The 18,745-nt window shown below is 42.6% G+C and overlaps 1 protein-coding gene across 6 annotated transcripts in view; it reads left to right on the top strand.

Annotated features, from left to right (window-relative positions):
• The window catches only part of EPHA6 (EPH receptor A6), an 879,356-nt gene that overhangs the window by 494,112 nt on the left and 366,499 nt on the right, over nucleotides 1–18,745 (top strand). For all 6 annotated transcript variants that reach the window (XM_073305263.2, XM_073305254.2, XM_073305245.2 and 3 more), the window contains one exon: nucleotides 7,594–7,929. In XM_073305263.2, the coding sequence (XP_073161364.1) occupies nucleotides 7,594–7,929 (336 nt within the window). The remainder of the gene's footprint in view (nucleotides 1–7,593; nucleotides 7,930–18,745) is intronic.

Raw genomic sequence — 18,745 nt, 5'->3', positions numbered from 1 at the left:
GTGTATGTGTAGCTAGTTGCTTTGATATACTGAAATAGTGCCATACTTCAGTTTGAATCAATGGAAACCTGTTTTATTACTAGCAAACTAAATTCCTATCCTTTTGACAAACCAGCCTATAACAGTATTATGATGCTGATAAGTACCATACCTGTAACGTTACTGCTTGCTACAGTGTAAATGCTTTAGTACTTGATATATAATCATTTTGTGCACTTTTTGGCTTTGGAGTGGAATAGCAGTTATTGTTATGTTGCTCAGGCAGTGTGGGTAATCTCTTTATTCTACTAGGTATACTCAAATAAAGGACTAAAAGTCAGAGGAAAACAGATTTGTGTGTTTTGACCTAGTTAGAAGAAAACAACTGTAACGTGTGAGATAACTTATTGATGTGAATGTGGAGACAGTGAAACATGTATGCCATAGTATGGGTAAATGCAGAGGCTACAGCCTTTAACAAATGGGGAGTCACAAACCAGCAAGACTGTTCCAGTGCAGATTTCAAGTGGGAACTGAGGGCCACAGGTTCTGTAAACATGAAGGTGGATATGAGGGCAATGCCCCCTCTACATCCTCAGGCCTGCCCAAGATCCCTGGCTAGAAGCCAAAGCTGAAACCATTCTTGTCTTCCACACAGGATATTGGAGAGATGAGAGGAGGGGAGCCCAAAACTGCATAGGAGGTGGGGACATAGCCCATTACTGTTCAGTTCAGATCTCTGGGCCTTTGCCAAGCAGTCCATTGGGTAACAGAGACTTCACATTGGATTCTTTTAAAGTCCCAAAACTGGACCTCCAAGATGATGGATGGAAGGTGGAAAAATCCACATGGCAGCTTGACAATATTGCCATGCAGGAAAAATCGCTTCCAGATCCCAAACAAAGTTTGCCAATCAGCCAAACCCCTGTCGTCATAAGAGATCCAACTCAGTAGATAAGGTTTGGTTAGGGTTGGGCTGCAACAGAGTCCAAAATGGCTGCAGAGTCCAGTAGCAAGATCAGGCAGTAGCCACCCCCATCCTCTGACCTTGGCTGATGAGAGCTAATCAGCTGGCCACTCATGGGTCCACTGTCCAATGGCAGCAGAACGGTCATCATTACCTAGACGCCATGTGAAGTAGCCTTTCCCATCACGTGCGGGAGTGGGACGGGGGGAGGGAAGGGGCAGAGGGAGTGAAAAAGTAGCAGCATCCTTCTCTTCCTCATATGTAAAAGCGGCAAGAAGAGGGAGGGAAAACCAGGGGAAGTGTGTTTTAGCAATCTCCTAGCTGCCCCCACTTGGGATCTCCCCCTGCCCCTCTACATCCAAAGAGAAGGCAGAAGAGACACCACAGCTAGCAAGGTGAGCTTTTATCCTTTAAAACACTAGCTAATAACACCAGCTGTTCCATTAAATATAAGGTATAGCAATCTCCATGAGAAAATGAACGTCTCCAAAAAGTTACCATACCTCTCAGTATCCGAGAGATACTGTCGTTATTTCCTACTGTTAATATAGAGAAATACTGCTTTATCTTACATTCAATACTGTGGTAGCTGTTGATAAATTCTGATATATATATATTTTTTTAAGCTGTGATACTGTAGTCATGTTTCGCTATTAAAATGAACATTAATTATCATTGCTCTGTCTGAGTCTGTATATGTGGGATCATAGATCATTTTGTGCATTTTTATAAGTAAAATATCAGTTTTCTGATGGTGTGTTTTATGTAAATATTCAGAGACATCTTTAAAAACAGCAGAATTTTAATAAACCAGATTTATCTCAGTCTTCAGATGAACATCTTGTCAGAAATGCTGGAGGAGTTGATTTTATAAACCATTACTTTTGCATTCTATCAAACAGTTTCAGTTCTAAAAATTAAATTGGAGCATCAGGCCTACAACAGATGTACATATCTTACAAAAACATGTACATCTATGGTGTTGAATCATCAGTAAATAGTATTTATGTACAACATTTTATTTCATCCCTAAAGAGCCTGATTTATAAATGAAGATTTTGAAGCTCTGAAATAATACTGCTTTATATACCATATTCTTGTTTCTTAGGTCAAAAATCCCCAGTAGGTGCTTTCCTTGGGCACAGGAGCCTGCCCCCCATGTTGTAAAGTACAGGAGTCAGGGTTTTAAAAAAAAACTTGAGATTTTTTTTTACATGCCTGGTTCTTCGATTTTTTTTAATTGACTAAAAATTGTTCTAAAGGAGAATATAATATTTTAATTCTTGGGCCTCTTTCCATGGACTCTATGTGACATTCAACGTGTTGCATGCAATATATTTTATTTTAGATTTATACGGAATGGTTTGTAAATGTACAGTAGGATCTTTACATCTGCTTCATGATTTCTAAAGCCATAAAATGCTTTGTCTGTACTCAAAGTTTAAACGATATCTCATCAAAACTTTGTAGTCACGATTCACTGGCAGGTTGTATAAATCATGAAAAGCTATAGAAATGTAATTTTGGGGAATGTGGAATGATAAATCATAAGTCATCTTTAAACTTCTCAAAGCCTTGCGAACCATTCACTACTCAACCAAGTGCACACTAATTTTATTTTGAGAACTGTAAATATGATGCTTAGTCAACTCCTGGGGGGAAAAAAAAGATTGTCAGTTGGAGATTATACATTCCTCTGGTGTATTTTAGGAACTAGGCCTTGAGGCTTTGCATTTTGACAGGTCTCCATTTCTTATTCTGAATTCTTTTGTGAGCATATTTTGTGTTGTGTGAAAAATTAGCTTTGGATAGCTCATGCTGCTCAGTGATTCATTGAAATACTATAAGATTAAAGAGATTGGGGTTTTAATTCTTAAGATTCTCGTAATGGTATAATTTCTGCCTTTCTTCCATCCCCTATGCTGTCCTTGGCTCCAAATATTTAGGCGATGGGCTTCTGCCATGGTTTTATATCAGTCTCTAAGGCTACGTCTACACTATGAGCTGGGGGGGTCAGTCCCCTGTTCGTGTAGACATATTCACACTAGTGCTCATCAAGCTAGTGTGAGTATAAATAGCAGTGTAGCCACGGTCACATGGGTAGTGGCAGCAGAGGCACGGCTGAGCCAGTGCTGCTCAACTGGGCCTCTGTTGCCACTCCCCATGCTACTGGGGTGGTACTGCTATTTATACTTGGGATAGCTCAACGACAGCTAGCGCGAGTATATGCACACAATCCAAGAAATCACAACCCTACTACATAGTGTAGACCAGGGATTCTCAAATTTCATTGCACCACAACCCCCTTCTGACAACAAAAATTACTTCACAACCCCAGGAGGGGGGACTGAAGCCTGAGCCTGCCTGAACCCCACTGCCCCAGGTCAGGGGGCCAAAGCCCAAGCCCGAGCCCCGCAGCTCAGGGCAGGGGGGCAAAAGCTGAAGCTCAAGGGCTTGAGCCCCAGCCAGGGGGCCTGCAACATGAGTCCTGCCGCCCAGGGATGAAGCTCTAGGGCTTTGGCTTTGACCCTGGGCAGTGGGGCTCAGGCTTCAGCTCCAGGCCCCAGCAAGTCTAAGCCAGCCCTGGAAACCCCATTCAAAGAGGGTTGCAACCAACCCTGGGGTCCCGACCCACAGTTTGAGAACCGCTTGTGTAGACATGGTCTCAGGGTTGGTACCTAAGGCGTTTGAGTGATTTGCCTAAGATCACAGTAGCAGGGTTCAGTTCATGTTAGTCATGTGGAGAATAATGCATTGTCCATTTGCACTGGATCATTTTGCAAGTTCAACCTAGAAGGTCACATGGAGTTTTGGGTTCTACACAACTCAGAATCTCCATTAAAAAAACTTTCACCTTTTCTCCAACTAGGGTGTATCTTTCCTTCCTTTTCCATTTGTCCACCAAATCTCACTTTGTTTGTCATTATGGGGAAGTAGGTGCTGATGACATGACTCCTGGTCTATCTTGTGCAACTCGCTCTATGATCTTCCCCAAAGTGGTTAAGAAGCATTTTTTTTTTCTGCTTCTATACCGCCGCCTTTTTGTTCTTCCCCATTCAATTCAAGGTCTTATGAGGTGTTAAGTGGGAAGAAAAAAAAGTGTCCCTGTTGCGAGGCAAGTGCACCGCATCCCTTCCTGGGAGGGGGTGGGGGTAATGATGGCACCGCGGCTGAGTCTACACAACCATCACTTGTCTTGGGATAGCTTGGTTGGGGGTCTCCACACTTTATGAAGCAAGGGCCATATTAGATTTTTGAAGGGGCTTCGTGGGCCGAAGCAACTGTGAAAGAAATTAAATATATGCAAAATCATTTAAAAAACAACACTACTCTAAGGTGCCATTATTGCATTAAATTCTAAATAAGGCTCCCCTGTTTGGGTCTGCTCTGCCCCATGCCTGCTCCCTTCTCCCTGTGCCTGCTAGGCGTGCCTGCTCTGCTGAAGAAAATGACAAAGGATTGAAAGTTGGGCTGTACTTTGGTAAGAGAAGCTCCAGGTTCCCATTGTTGGTTGGGACTGTTTGGTTCTATTAGTGCTGTAGTTAAAATGTAACCATTATGAAATTGTTAATTTCCATCTTCTTTACTCCATTTATTGGAGATGTAATTAAGCATCTGGCTTGTATTTTTACTCTAAGGCTCGGCTGCAGCAGCAACTGTCCCCTAAGTTGGCTCCCGGGGGCACTCACTCCTCCGCACAGCTCAACTGAGCTACCCACCTCCCCTACGCGAGCTGCTGCCGGCAGCCCCTCCCCGTGCCTGCTCGGCATGCCTACTCAGCTGCAGCCTGCCTGTTTGCTTCTCCCTGTACCTGCTCGGCTGCCGCAATGACTCTCCCCTAAGTTGGCTCCCCTTTGGGCGGCCACTGGCTCCCGGAGGCACTCACCCCTCTGCACAGCTCTGCTGTGCTACCTCCCCGCTTGAGCTGCTGCCAGCAGCCCCTCCCACTGCCTGCTCGGCCTGCCTACTCCGCTGTTCGCTTCTCCCCTGTTGGTTGGAGGGCCAGACAAATGGAAGCCCTGGGCTGGATCCGGCCCGTAGTTTGGAGACCCCTGGCCTAGGGTAAAAGTCAATATGGTGTCCCTCTCTCGGGGATGTATGGCCTAGCAATCCGTGTCAATAGGGCTGCTCTGTTCGGCATAGCTGCGTGGCCTAGCAGCCAGAGTCCATAGGGCTGCCCGGTTTGGCAGAGCTGTGTGGCCTAGCGACCAGAGTCAATAAGAAGGGTTGTACAGCCTAGTGGCCAGGGTCAGGGTCATGCTTTGTTCAGCAGGGCTGCGTGGCCCAATGACCAGAGTCAATATAATGGCCCTCTTCAGTAAGGCTGTTTGGCCTGGCCACCGGTCAGGGGCATGGGCCACCACCTGAGTGGGGGTGGTGGCCGTGTAAGGGGACCCGGGCCTTCCCTGCTCCACAAGGTCCCAGCTCAGGGCCATGTCAGGGGCAAGTATGCCCACCGGAAACATGCTGACCCTACGTGGCACAATAACTAGTCCCCCTGAACTACTTTCTACCCTGTTCCTGATGCAGTGGCTCCAGGGTCTCTGGGCTCCTCTCCTTGGGTGTCCTCCAGAGTATCAGTGTCCCTGCCTTCCACCATCTGGGGCTTTCACGGTTCCCAGGATGGAGCTTGCGTCATGCGTCCTCCCTCCTTCGCGGTCAGCCCTGAATGAGCTGAGCTGCTCCCTTTTATATCTAGTCTCCAGCTGGAGCATACCCACCAAGGCTGCGGGGACATGGCCTCGTCAGCCCAGAGAGTAGAGGTAATCCCCACAGTACCAATGGGGGGCAAGTGTGCCCCGTCACAGTCCCCTGCCACTAACACTCCCATTCCCAACTAACTGTTACTGAATCAGCTGCAGAGAAATCCTGTAATGTTTAGCAGGGTAGTTCAAAACCTCCCTTGGGGTTTCCGAGCAACGATGCCCTGGAGTTTGTGGCATCATAGCTATCGTGTTTGCTTGGAAAACCCAGGTCTTCCTGAGTTACCACACTAAGGATTTAAGTGCTTCTCTGCAGCCAGTTCAGTAGATAAATGGATGCCTTTCTTGGCTGAATCAAGGATCAGAGGAGATCAGAAATGAAACCAGCGAGGCATCCGCCTTTTCTAGGTGCTGGTGGCATTCCTAAAGACCATGGTTGGGGGAGAGGCTTTTTAGAAACCTCTGAAGATCCTGAGAAGAGGCCAGGAGAATTCCACCTAGACTTAGGCATTATAGTTTCCTCCTGCTCCTGCCTATGCCATCCTAAGACATCTAAGGCAAGGTTAGGTGCTTTCCTGGGCCAGTCAGGGGAGAGAGCCAGCTGTTTGGCATAGGAGGAGGTGTGGTTCTGTGGGAGGCAAGGGAGCCATGAAAATACCTTGGGGCCAAATTCCTAGAGCTTTCTTGAATCTGCTGAACTTAATGGTTTGCAAAGGAACACAACCCTACCATGATTTTTGACCTCTCGTCATTACAGGCCAATATTGTCATGACAAAATTAGAAACCCAAATAAGTGACCTGGCCTTAAGAGTTGCTGCTGAACACTTGGAACTCGCCCTGAGGTGAAAGGGAGCTCCAAGTGCTCAGCACCTCTGAAAATCAGACCGTTTTTATTCATGTGCCTTTTATGGTGTTAGACACCTTCATTTGCAAATGTTGATCTACCTTTAAAATTATAGTCCAAGATTCTCTTGGCTTCCATTTCTATATTAATCACCAGACATCTCTGATGGTTGCTCTGTGTCTTACTGGACAGCAGAATGGTGATCAGGAAACTGAGCAATAATGAACTTTTATAACAATAGTAATGGACCTTCACTTGCAGTAACACCAATTTATAACAGAATCCTGTCAAGCCTCACAAATTAAATGGGTTCTGGACAGGTTCATAATTTGGATGGAGATCATCATCATAATAATAGTGGTGTTGATGGGTCAGCAAATGACATCATTTCCTCTGAATCATTACTGAATAGTATCCCAGAGTGATACTCGTGAGCCCTTTGAACCTCAGTGGAGCTGCCATCTTTTGGATGAGTTGTAGAATAATAGCAGGTCAGGGATTGGAAAAAACTCAGTTTAGTTTATCTCCCACTCTCTCCCTCTCTTCTCTGTCTGAGGAGAATTATTCCCTATTATACATTTACTGTTTTTAAAATGTATTCATTTAAAATCTGAATAGCAAAACAGATTAAAAAGACATCCTAAAAAGCCTACCATAATAGAAATAAAATAAACAAAATATATTTTGGGGGCAAAAAATCTATGCCTACTTCCCACTTGCCCTGTGGGTATTTAGCATGCAATTCTTGTTTTGTCAGGCCTAGTTTTTGAATGTCCCAAATAGTGGGATATTTTTAATGTTTATCTTAAATTATCTCTTAATTTCACCCCATTCATTTTTATATCATTTTATACAATCTCAGATAATTATTTCCCCTCCTTAATATTTAACTTTCAAATATTTTAAATGTTTATATATTTTAGACTGTTCCGTTCTACTTGTCACTAACCCAAATTGTATAGTTTGCATATGTGTATGTGTATATATATATATGTATACATTGAACTCTTTTAGTTTGTCATTATAAATCAATAGCTCAAGCTCTCTGTTTTTCCAAACTACACAATAAGGATAGTTTAACTGTTTTCTTTTTTTCTAGGGCCACCTTCTGCTCCACGGAATGTGATTTTTAATATTAATGAAACAGCTCTTATGTTGGAATGGAGCCCACCTAGTGACACAGGGGGGAGAAAAGATCTAACCTACAGTGTCATCTGTAAGAAATGTGGATCAGACACCAGCCAATGTGAGATATGCGGTGGAGGTATCCGTTTCATCCCAAGACATACAGGCCTGATTAACTCATCTGTGACTGTACTTGATTTTGTGTCTCATGTGAACTACACCTTTGAAATAGAAGCCATGAATGGAGTCTCTGAGCTGAGTTTCTCCCCCAAGCCATTCACAGCTATCACAGTTACCACAGATCAAGATGGTAAGTTTTGTTGTTATGCATCAATTACTGCCTGTACAGTTTGTGTATATTAGTTGTAGCACCTGTTTTAATGATATCTGATTAGATGAGGAGTAAGTTTTGCCAATTATTAGAAGTTGCTAAGTGCTTTTTGTGGGGTTTTTGAGCACTCACAGTTCCCATTCACTGATAGCACTCAGCACCTGTCATGGCTAGTTCTTATGGCACCAATATATAAAAGCACATAAGCACATGCTTCAGTGCTGTAAATTTAAGTATATGCTTAAAATTAAGTATGTTTGAAAACAGTGGGATTGGCTAACTGAGAAATGGCTTTATTTAGGAAAAGGGATAAAGAATTATGTTGAAAGGCTAACTTTTCTTTGATTACCAGAAGTAGCATGAGGATGTGGAAAACCTATATGAATCCATTTTATGGAGAGCCTAGGAAAAGGGAATTGTCGGAGTCTTTAAACTATTGAAGTATACGGATTAATCAGTTATTTTATTGGCATGCTGTAGTCCCAGGGGTATGGATATAATCAAATGAAATATGCATTTTAAAATATTAGAACTTAACACTACTTATACACTGATTTCATGTATTTCACATTTCAGAAGGGTGAAAAGAAAGTAAACTAATATTTAGTTTAATGATCTGGCCAAGTTTCCCAATACTTGATTCAGTATGCTATAGTTTAGAAGATTTCTACATAGCCTTTTCAGCTACCCTCTCTCATTATGTGAGACATCTGAATGTGCATGTGTGTGAAAGAGAGAGAGAGAGCTTTCAACTGCTGGGTCTGGGGATTTTTTTGTTTTGGATGTGGGTTCTGTTTTGGTAACAAAAGTTCTGTTGTGTTGTTTTATGGGAACATGATGAACTAGAAGAATTCCTGTATCTTTTATTTCTATTTGTGTTTTCTCTCTCTACTGGAGCCTATACAAATGCCTACTATGACAGCAAACAGCACCATGTGTTATCAACAATATAATCTATATTGGTGCTCTCTCCTGGCTTGAGGTGTTGTAGATCAAAAGGTTGCTTCAAAATTATTCCATGCTGACATTTGTTCCAGAAATGTATTTTCACCTGCTGTGCTGTGACATTGCAACTGTAGCTGAAGTTCTGAATGTAAAGCTTCAGGTAGTGGAGTAGTTAATAATCCATTTGTCAACCTTTTCTTAGTAAAAGCCCTAATGTTTGTGAGGACCTAATCATGGCTTCTAGTTGTATTCAGACACTTAATTCCTGCATAGGTCAGCCTTTCAATTCTGGGGAAGTAGCTTTGTTGATGAGTGAGTAATGACTTGTTTTTGTTTCTACTTGGGCAGACAAAAACAGACAAATCACTGTGTTAGAAAATGGTCATGAAAATTGACCACAAAAACCACAAAATCTACTTGCCCCCGTTAACATGATTATGGTAATAAAAAAAAGCTAATGATATAACATGCTAATGGTATATTTTTTGCTTTGAGAACTGTCTGGAGCCCTCACAAGCTTTGTATCACTTTCTTGATCTGCATCCCTTTTGAAAACTCTTACCCATTCTCATTAAAGCAAAAAGCTGTGTCAGAAGCAGCTACTGTATGTACCGGTACTTATTTTTAGAGGTACTGTTATATGATGCTAAATGCATGTTACTAAGTGTTCACAGGCAGAGGTCACCAGAGATTTTGTTTTTAAGCTGGCAAACAGCTATCTGAACACAGCTTGTGAACTGTAGCTAAGCCAAAGATTTTTTAAAAATAATATATCTTTTGCTGTTGTCTGTTCCCAGTATAATAGTATAGATTTTCACTTCAGTTTAGCCAAACAGAGAAAAGACCTATGATTTGGTAATCCATGACAGCCTGACAATAAATTCTAGCGGGTACTCTGCTTGCTTTCCTCACAAAAATTCTTACATTTCTAAAGATGTTACTGTTAAAGCTTCAGAGAATTTAAGGATAGATTTTCAGAATCTCAGTCAGTTTATTTAGATATACAGGAAGAGGCAGTGTAACAAATGAAATGACAAGCCTCTATAAAACATTTTTATAAAGATAAAAGCACTTTTGTAGTCTTAGAAATTCTGTAGTTGTATAAAATAGTGATAACAGTAGGTTCTATATAAAAAAAATAGAGAGAAAATAATGTCAGTAGGAAATATGCCCGGGAAGAAAATTAATAGAGATTTGCTTGATGGAAACTACGTAGAGAAAACAATTTTTTTAAAATTTTTTAAATTTTTTTTGCAATCTTCTGGTTAGGCCTGAATAAAAAGTGGTAACTATGAAAGAACAGAATGGAAATTGTTCTAGAAATTTGAGCTGAGAAAAAGAGAACAGTGAGAGGAGCAGTTGTCTAATTAATCTGAATAAATTAGAACGAATGTTTCTGAATATTGCGGAGACATAATTAATGTTTGTAAAGCACTTTGAAATTCTTGGATATAAGGTTTTATATGAATGCAAATCATTGTTTATTATTGTACTACTTAGTGAATACAGAAAAAATAATATAAATAAGTGTTAATGGGTAAGGCTATAATCATTCATGAACAAAGTTAATATACATGGAGGGCGGGGGGAAGCTTAGATAGTTTCCAGTATCTGTGAAATGTTTTAGGGACCAACTACTCCTTTTTCAAAATAAGCCTACTAATAGGGTGTGTTGCACAAAATTCTTCCCCAGCTATGGAAACCCAAAAGGTACATTTCAGTCTCCTGGGCAAATATATGCATGAAGTATTTAGAACTTTTAAAATATGCATAGGGTATTACTTCGTAGCCCTAGGTATATTTGTATTGTAGGTCTTGGTGACAACTCTATAGTTATGACTGAGATGCGTTTTGCATTTTACTGTCTCTTGGCCCAGATTAGAGGAAATTTATTCTTAAAATGAGATTTTTTTCAAAGTGTGTTTGAATGTTATAACTCTGTGTGGGTGAGAGAGGGTTATTTTACACATGAGTAAGTGTGTTGAGCACTGAATAATTTTATTCCCCAAATTACTAAAAGTATAGTGTAGAGAAACAAGTGCTTCTCTTACAACTAATTCAGAAATGAGACACCCCTTACTATTTTAGTCATATAAGGTGCCGTAGGGTACACCATAACTAAAAAGACCCTCAAAATTACTCACAGTTTTTATTAAGGATCTAATACAGGAAGGAAAACAAAAAGAGAATGTGAAAAAATAATAGTAAAATGAAGACAAGAAAACAATGGGTTACTTAAATTACAGCCTCTTCTATTGTTCCTTTCTTGTGGAGAGTTTCCAATAGGGCTCGCACAGAGCTCCAAATAGAGCTATGCAACTCACAGTCAATAGTTCCTCTGCAGATCCTCTACATGCTGGATGGTAGAGCAACATTTCACGGTGGGGCTCTTGGGCTAGGTGGGCACTGCCCACACATCATAATCTGCTCATCACCTCTATATGCTTGGATTATTTGTGCTTGTGACATAAATATTCAGTTCAAGCATCTGCTGGAGGCTCACAGCCAACCGAGTTATAGATGAAAATTAACTTTGTTTTTGTAACCTTAAATTGATCCTTTGTTCTGAAAATGAATACAGAGAGCCAAAATTTGTACTAATTCTTTGTGGATTAAGAGATACATATACAAAATTTCACAACAAATCTGTTTTTGATATTGTGTTCAGGACTATAAATATTTGTTTTAAGGATCTCAGGAAATATGTAAATACCAAAACTGTGCTTCAATTACTTAAAATGAACTAACCAATTATTGTCTTCATATTTTGTAAGAATGGGGGGGAAAGGTAGGATTGCCTGGCTATACTGAAAGAAAGACAGGAGATATTTGGTATGGTTTTAATCAGGCCGCAACTTTATTATTAGATGTCTAGGACTACCCAACAGATAAAATGTATAGTGCAGGTTACCCCATGTTCATTCAATAAGTGCCCGGAGGAGGGGTTCAAACAGCCCCCCTCTTTTTCCATCCAGGTCCCCCAGCCAACCCAATGCTGGGACCTTACCATCCCCACCTCTTAGGAGGGTTTAGGTGGGCTATAAGAAAGGGGGATTGGCTCCCTGCCGTACCATAGATAGCAGTTCCAAACCTCCCCCTTCCATTCCTTTAACGAATATCACCATTTTAAGTCCTTTAACAAGCCATTTATCTGGTCACTGTATACTTTCCTCATGGAGTACCTGCACTGGACATCTGCCCCACACTTACATAATGAGTTGTGACATGTAGACTAACTCCCTTCATGCCTTATATCAACAGAGCCCTCCTTGAACCTGTTGTGGGGAAAGCGAAAAAAGCCCCACTCCACCTAGGCCAATCTGGTGGTGAGGGAAAAATTCCTTCCCAGCCCCCCACCCTAAAAAGGGCCAGCTAGCACAATGCCCACAGCAGGTCCAGACCAAATCTGATATTTTGCCGTCTAAAGAGGAGGGAGGGTGGGTGCTGCCTTGCCTGCTCTGTGGAAAAGGGCTTCTCCTTCCTGTGCTTGCCCTTTTTCAACTATTCCACCCTTCTGGTCCGAGGGGATGAGTCAGTGCCACCACGCTGACCCATTCCTCAGCCCCCCTTTGCAGCAGCTTCTGACCTCTCTCCCCACCCAACCCATAGAGCACTGTTCCCTTTCCCTCTGCCAGCCAGACAACATCCCCCCCCAAAAAAAAACACACACACTTTAAGGTGTGGTGTGGTCATTTACTTAATAGGAATGCAGCAAATCCTCTAATGGAGACAGTGTACTGTGGTTGCTCTGCATGATAATTGCTGACAAATGTCAACCTAAAAAAAATCTCCGTTTATATCCTTAAAATTTTGAATATCTTATTTATTTTCCCTGAACAAGTGTGTATTTTTTTACCTTGCAGATATAGATGTTTCTCTTTTTTTTTCTCTCTCTCTCCCTCTTTAGTGCAGCACAAGCCAATTGATTCTATTAACTTTAATGTCTTGTGATCCAACATTATCAATTAGGTCAACAAGAATCTACTCAGCTTTGCGAAATATGTCTTTAATTGATGCATCATGGGGAGCAGAGGGGAACAAAATGTGATATATTTAGGTATCTATCTCTAATGTACCCACTGATATGGTCTCTCTGGCTTTTCAAACAATGTCTTTGAATGAATAATGTATTTGTAATAACTGATATTTAGGATCAGATGTACATTTCCCACCAAATTACCATGTTAAGGTCCAGGAACTAAAATTCTGGGTGCAAACTGTTTACCTGATGATACATTTGACAATAACATCACAATTGCTCTAGTTTAATTTGCAATAGGGATGTTTGTGAAGAACCGAGTAAAATGAACATTGTATAAAAATTGATAGATTTTATAGCATTGGAGGAAGAAGTTTGTCTTTTTTTTAAATTGACCCCATTGCAATCAGTGGAAGTTAAGAGGATTAACAGGATCAAACCCTAAGAGGTTAAGATGTTTGTTCATCATCTTGCATGATTTAAAACAAAGAATGCTCAATAAGCCCATGTGTACTATGTGCACCCTTCTCAGCTAAGAACTGTATTAAAGTAATCAAGCACATTTCATTGAGTTGGAACCTTTCACAGTGAGTGATATGTAGTTAGAAGAATCATTATTGAATATTCTAGTCAGGGTTGGGTGCAAGGGATTCCAGATATAAGCCTGTGCCTTCAGTAATTAGAAACCTTTGCTACAAACCTTAATTGACTGACTGCTGAAAGTCTTCAGTTGTATTATCAGCCTTCTGTTTTCACAGTTTACCTAAACATTTCTGAAAGGTATTTCATTAAAAAAAACAAACTCTCGTGTTCCCACCACTTCACAAGCAAAATGAAGACTTCGGTTGCTTTCTTGGCAAGAGAAATTATTTTGGTCAAAGGCAGTAAAGGAAGACATTAATCATGGCTAGTCAATCTGAAACAAATTGTGTTTGTAAATGTCATGACTTTCACATAAACCTTTAGGGAGCATGTTCAAAGTGAAGGACATGGTAAATTACAAACTAATTCTGCTGATGTTTGCTATGGGGTCTTTAAAGCAATTATGGCAGTAGCAGGTTGCTCCGATTCATTCGCTTCTTAAAAAGTAGTTTCTTCATTACATTCAACAACCCTTCTCCTTCCACTTCTGTCTCTCTTCCATATGAATCTGCCTTAGGCTCACAGTTCTGGAGACAGTGTTCATTTATATACTCTGAGAGTACTAAGTTATGTACATTGGAAGAAGGTCAAAATCAAATTCAAATCTACCTAAAGTTTCTGAAGTTTCAGAAAACTGTTTGTTTTACAGCTGAGCTACTTTCCAAATACTATTTCTAATAATAAATACTCACCTACTCCTGACCAGGTTCTATAATGAGGGACATCTCTCTTGCTAATTCCGTCTCCTGATTACAGACCTGAACATGCTTTCACCCCAAAGTAAAATTCAGACAGGCCTCCCATAGAAACAATAACAAAAGATTGCTTCTGTGAAAAGATTAACATTGTCTAGGAAATGCACAATGAATATTTCATTTTGAAATACTTGCTCTTCCCTTAACTCCTGGCATAAGTGACGCTTGATTTTTTTTTTCCTGTATGAACTCTATTTCTGACTCAGGACTGGGGGATGACGGCCAGTGTCAAGGGTTTGAAAGCTTTACTGGGGGGAGGGGGAGGGGCAACACCACCACTTCAATAAAAGGCTGTCTTAATACCGTTAAATCTCATTGTAATCACACATGTTTCCTCTATTATACACATAATCTGTGGCTTCAAAGGGAAGTGCTTTAATGCATATGAAATGTATATGTGTATTATACCTTGGAAAAGGACACGTCGCACAGAAGTGCATTCATTGTCACAATCTGACTGCAAGGGCCCGAAAGGACCAAGACACTTGCTGAGACTTCTCATCATGGAGCGATCCTTCCAACCAGCCTCGCACCCTGGTGCAGACGCTTCCCCCACATGGCTCTCCCACTCTGCTGGTCGCCCACTGACCCTCATTTGCTGCCTCCTTCCAACAGGAAATCCTCTCTTTCCCATGCTGATGGGAAGAAATGGGCTACCACATCAGCCTCTGCAGAACTGCCCAACAGAACACCATCCCCTATGAGGTCAGTGGCCTCAGCATCTTCCTGGGTGAGACACCGCTCCCATGACTGTCCGAGTACCTCCAGTACTGGAGCTAAAGAGAGGTCTAAAGACCCTAAACAGGCAGACCTACAGGTGACCGCACTCTCTCGAATGTGGCATGAAACCTTCAAGAATGGTGCTGAGCGCCCTGACCAAATCATCTTTGGGCAGCACAGCACTGACGAAACTGCTGACACCTGCATCTCTTATCAGCATTGGCATGTCTATTGGCACTGATACGCCCTATGGCACTGACGAGACAGTTGGCACCGTGGAAGCCCTCGACTCCATCTGCTGGCTGTTTCAGAGAATGCGCCTCTCCCTCCGCACCAGTGCAACTGCAGATGATGCTCCTCCCTTCTCCCCAGGAGTTGAGATACCCCGAGGATCTGATGATATCTGACATGCCTGAGTCACCACTACTCAAACACAAGCTCCCTCCACTTCTGTCCTCTTCTCCAAAATCACAGCATTGCTCCCTTTCCTCTCTGAGGATGCCACCACCCCTCCCGAACAAGGAAGAGGAGGAGGAATACTCTGTCTCACACTCAGATTTGGAACAGGCACAAAAGGCGACATCTACACTTCCTCAATATCCACAACCTGCAACTGAACCAAGACCCTGGTACAGACTGCCATGCATGCAACCCCACGTGAAACTCCCTCCACAGTGGTAGTACAGGGACCCTTAGGCCGTGTACAGAGCAGTTTCCAAAGCCTCCCATAGAACAAAGCCAGGGATATCCACACTCATCATCCTCATCCATCTCTCAACCTCCAGAGGCCAATCCGCTCCTATTAGAGGACCAGGAAGTAAAATCAGAGGAGGAGATTACACCACCACTTCATATCTCCTCCTCGTCCCCTGATACGGCGATCATGCCTCCACCCCCTACGTCAGCAGACAACTTTAAACACTTCTAGGAGCTGTTTTGCAGGATTGCAGGCTTCCTCCAGATGCCTCTGCAGGAAGTGAAAGAGCAACAGCACAAGCGGCTCGATATCCTGTATGCCTCTGCACTGGCAAAGATAGCCCTCCCTATCAATTAGGCCCTTCTCTACCCGTCTAAGGTACTCTGACAAAGCCCAATGTCCATCTCACCAACCTGTAAATGGGCGGACAAGAAATATTATGTCCCCACTAAAGACATGGAATTTCTTTTTTCTTACCCCACTCCGAACTCCCTGGTTGTCAATGCCATGCATGAGAAGGGGCAACAATATCACCCCCTTATGACAGGTTCTGGAAGCAACTTGACCTATTCGTCTACAAGGCTTATTCATCTGCCATGCTCCAGTTCCATACCTCCAATTATGAGGCTCTCAAGGCCAAATACAACTATATCAACTACTCTAAGATATAGGAATTTTGGCAAGACCTTCCTGATGAGAAGAGGGAGCAACCAGGTGCTCATATCTGAAGGGCACCTCTTGGACAGTATGGCTTTTCAAGACTCCTTGGACTTCACTGATATAGCTGCCCATTCCATTGCAACAGCCATAGTGATGAGACGAGCATCATGGCTACACCTCTTCAGACTCCCTAAGGAAGTACAAACCATTGTTGAGGACCTAGCCTTTGGGTGCCCCAAATTATTTTCAGAACACATGGATGAGTCCCTACACTCCCTAAAGGACTCTCGAGTGACTCTCTCCATTTTCTCAGCATTTATACACCAATGCCGAAGAGACAACTGGGGAAATACCAACCTGCCCCGAGATCCTGACCTCCACCTTTCACCTCTTATCAACAGTACGACACACAATGCTGGTGACAGAAACCCCCTATCAAGCGCAGATATTCGACTCCTCAAGGACCTACTTCTCACACATCTTCAGCCAGATGACAATTTTGAAGGTTTGGTTGAGGCCCCAAGACTCCTTCCCCATGTTCCGGTCACTACAACCATCTTCAACATCTCACCAGTTTGGCGACCATTTAGCCCCTTTCTATCGATCTATCCATTCATCTGTCACTTCAGACAATTGGGTTTTAGAGATCATCAGTGAAGAATATTCTATCCTGTTCCTACCTGTCCCCCACACCCACCCTCCTTCTCCATCCATCTCTCTTCAGAGACCCTTCTCACAAAGACATTCTACAAGAAGAATAAACCACCTCCTGCAATCAAGAGTCATAAAACCAATCCCATCCCAACACAGAGAGAAGGATGTTTATTCCCATTATTTTATGATCCAAAAGAGATCTGGTGAGTGGAGGCTGATCCTAGACCTATGAAACCTCAACATGTTCATCAAATTGCAATGCTTCAAGTTGGTTACCCTGTCAACCATTATCCCAGTACTGGAACAAAGGGATGGGTTCTTGGCCCTCAACCTCCAAAATACATATTTTCACACATCACCATACACCCTGCTCACAGACAGTTCCTCAGATTCATCATGGGGACCAATCACTACCAATACAGTGTATTACCCTTTGGAGACTCTACAGCCTCCTGAGTATTCTCCAAAGTCCTCACAGGAGTGGCCAACGACTTGCACAAACAACGCATTGTCCTATTTGCATACTGAGGCAACTGTCTCCTCAAGGCCCCGTCCAAACCCAACACCCTTCATGCCATACTGCTGACAATGGACCTCTTTTCAAGCCTCGGGCTTCGTACAAACCTACAAAAATCAACACTGTCACCAATACAACACCTGGAGTTTATTGGGGCACACTTGGATGCCTTATAAGCCAGAGTCTTCCTCCCTGCTCACAGATTTTCAGCAATAGTCTATATAGTAACCCCAGTGAGAACCTGTCATAGAATCATAGAGTCATAGAATATCAGGGTTGGAAGGGACCTCAGGAGGTCATCTAGTCCAACCCCCTGCTCAAAGCAGGACCGATCCTCTATTAAATCATCCCAGCCATGGCTTTGTCAAACCTGACCTTAAAAATTTCTAAGGAAGGAGATTCCACCACTTCCCTAGGTAACGCATTCCAGTGTTTCACCACCCTCCTAGTGAAAAAGTTTTTCCTAATATCCAACCTAAATCTCCCCCACTGCAACTTGAGACCATTACTCCTTGTTCTGTCATCTGCTACCACTGAGAACAGTCTAGAGCCATCCTCTTTGGAACCCCCTTTCAGGTAGTTGAAAGCAGCTATCAAATCCCCCCTCATTCTTCTCTTCTGCAGACTAAACAATCCCAGTTCCCTCAGCCTCTCCTCATAACTCATGTGTTCCAGTCCCCTAATCATTTTTGTTGCCCTCCGCTGGACTCTTTCCAATTTTTCCACATCCTTCTTGTAGGGTGGGGCCCAAAACTGGACACAGTACTCCAGATGAGGCCTCACCAGTGTCGAATAGAGGGGAACGATCACGTCCCTCGATCTGCTGGTAATGCCCCTACTTATACATCCCAAAATGCCATTGGCCTTCTTGGCAACAAGAGCACACTGTTGACTCATATCTAGCTTCTTGTCCACTGTCACCCCTAGATCCTTTTCTGCAGAACTGCTGCCGAGCCATTTGGTCCCTAGTCTGAAGCAGTGCATTGGATTCTTCCGTCCTAAGTGCAGGACTCTGCACTTGTCCTTGTTGAACCTCATCAGATTTCTTTTGGCCCAATCCTCCAATTTGTCTAGGTCCCTCTGTATCCTATCCCTACCCTCCAGCGTATTTACCTCTCCTCCCAGTTTAGTGTCATCTGCAAACTTGCTGAGGGTGCAATCCACACCATCCTCGAGATCATTTATGAAGATATTGAACAAAACCGGCCCCAGGACCGACCCTTGGG

The sequence above is a fragment of the Lepidochelys kempii genome, chromosome 1 (assembly GCF_965140285.1).
Source record: "Lepidochelys kempii isolate rLepKem1 chromosome 1, rLepKem1.hap1, whole genome shotgun sequence".
NCBI lineage: Eukaryota > Metazoa > Chordata > Testudines > Cheloniidae > Lepidochelys > Lepidochelys kempii.
This window is presented reverse-complemented; position numbering and strand designations above follow the sequence as displayed.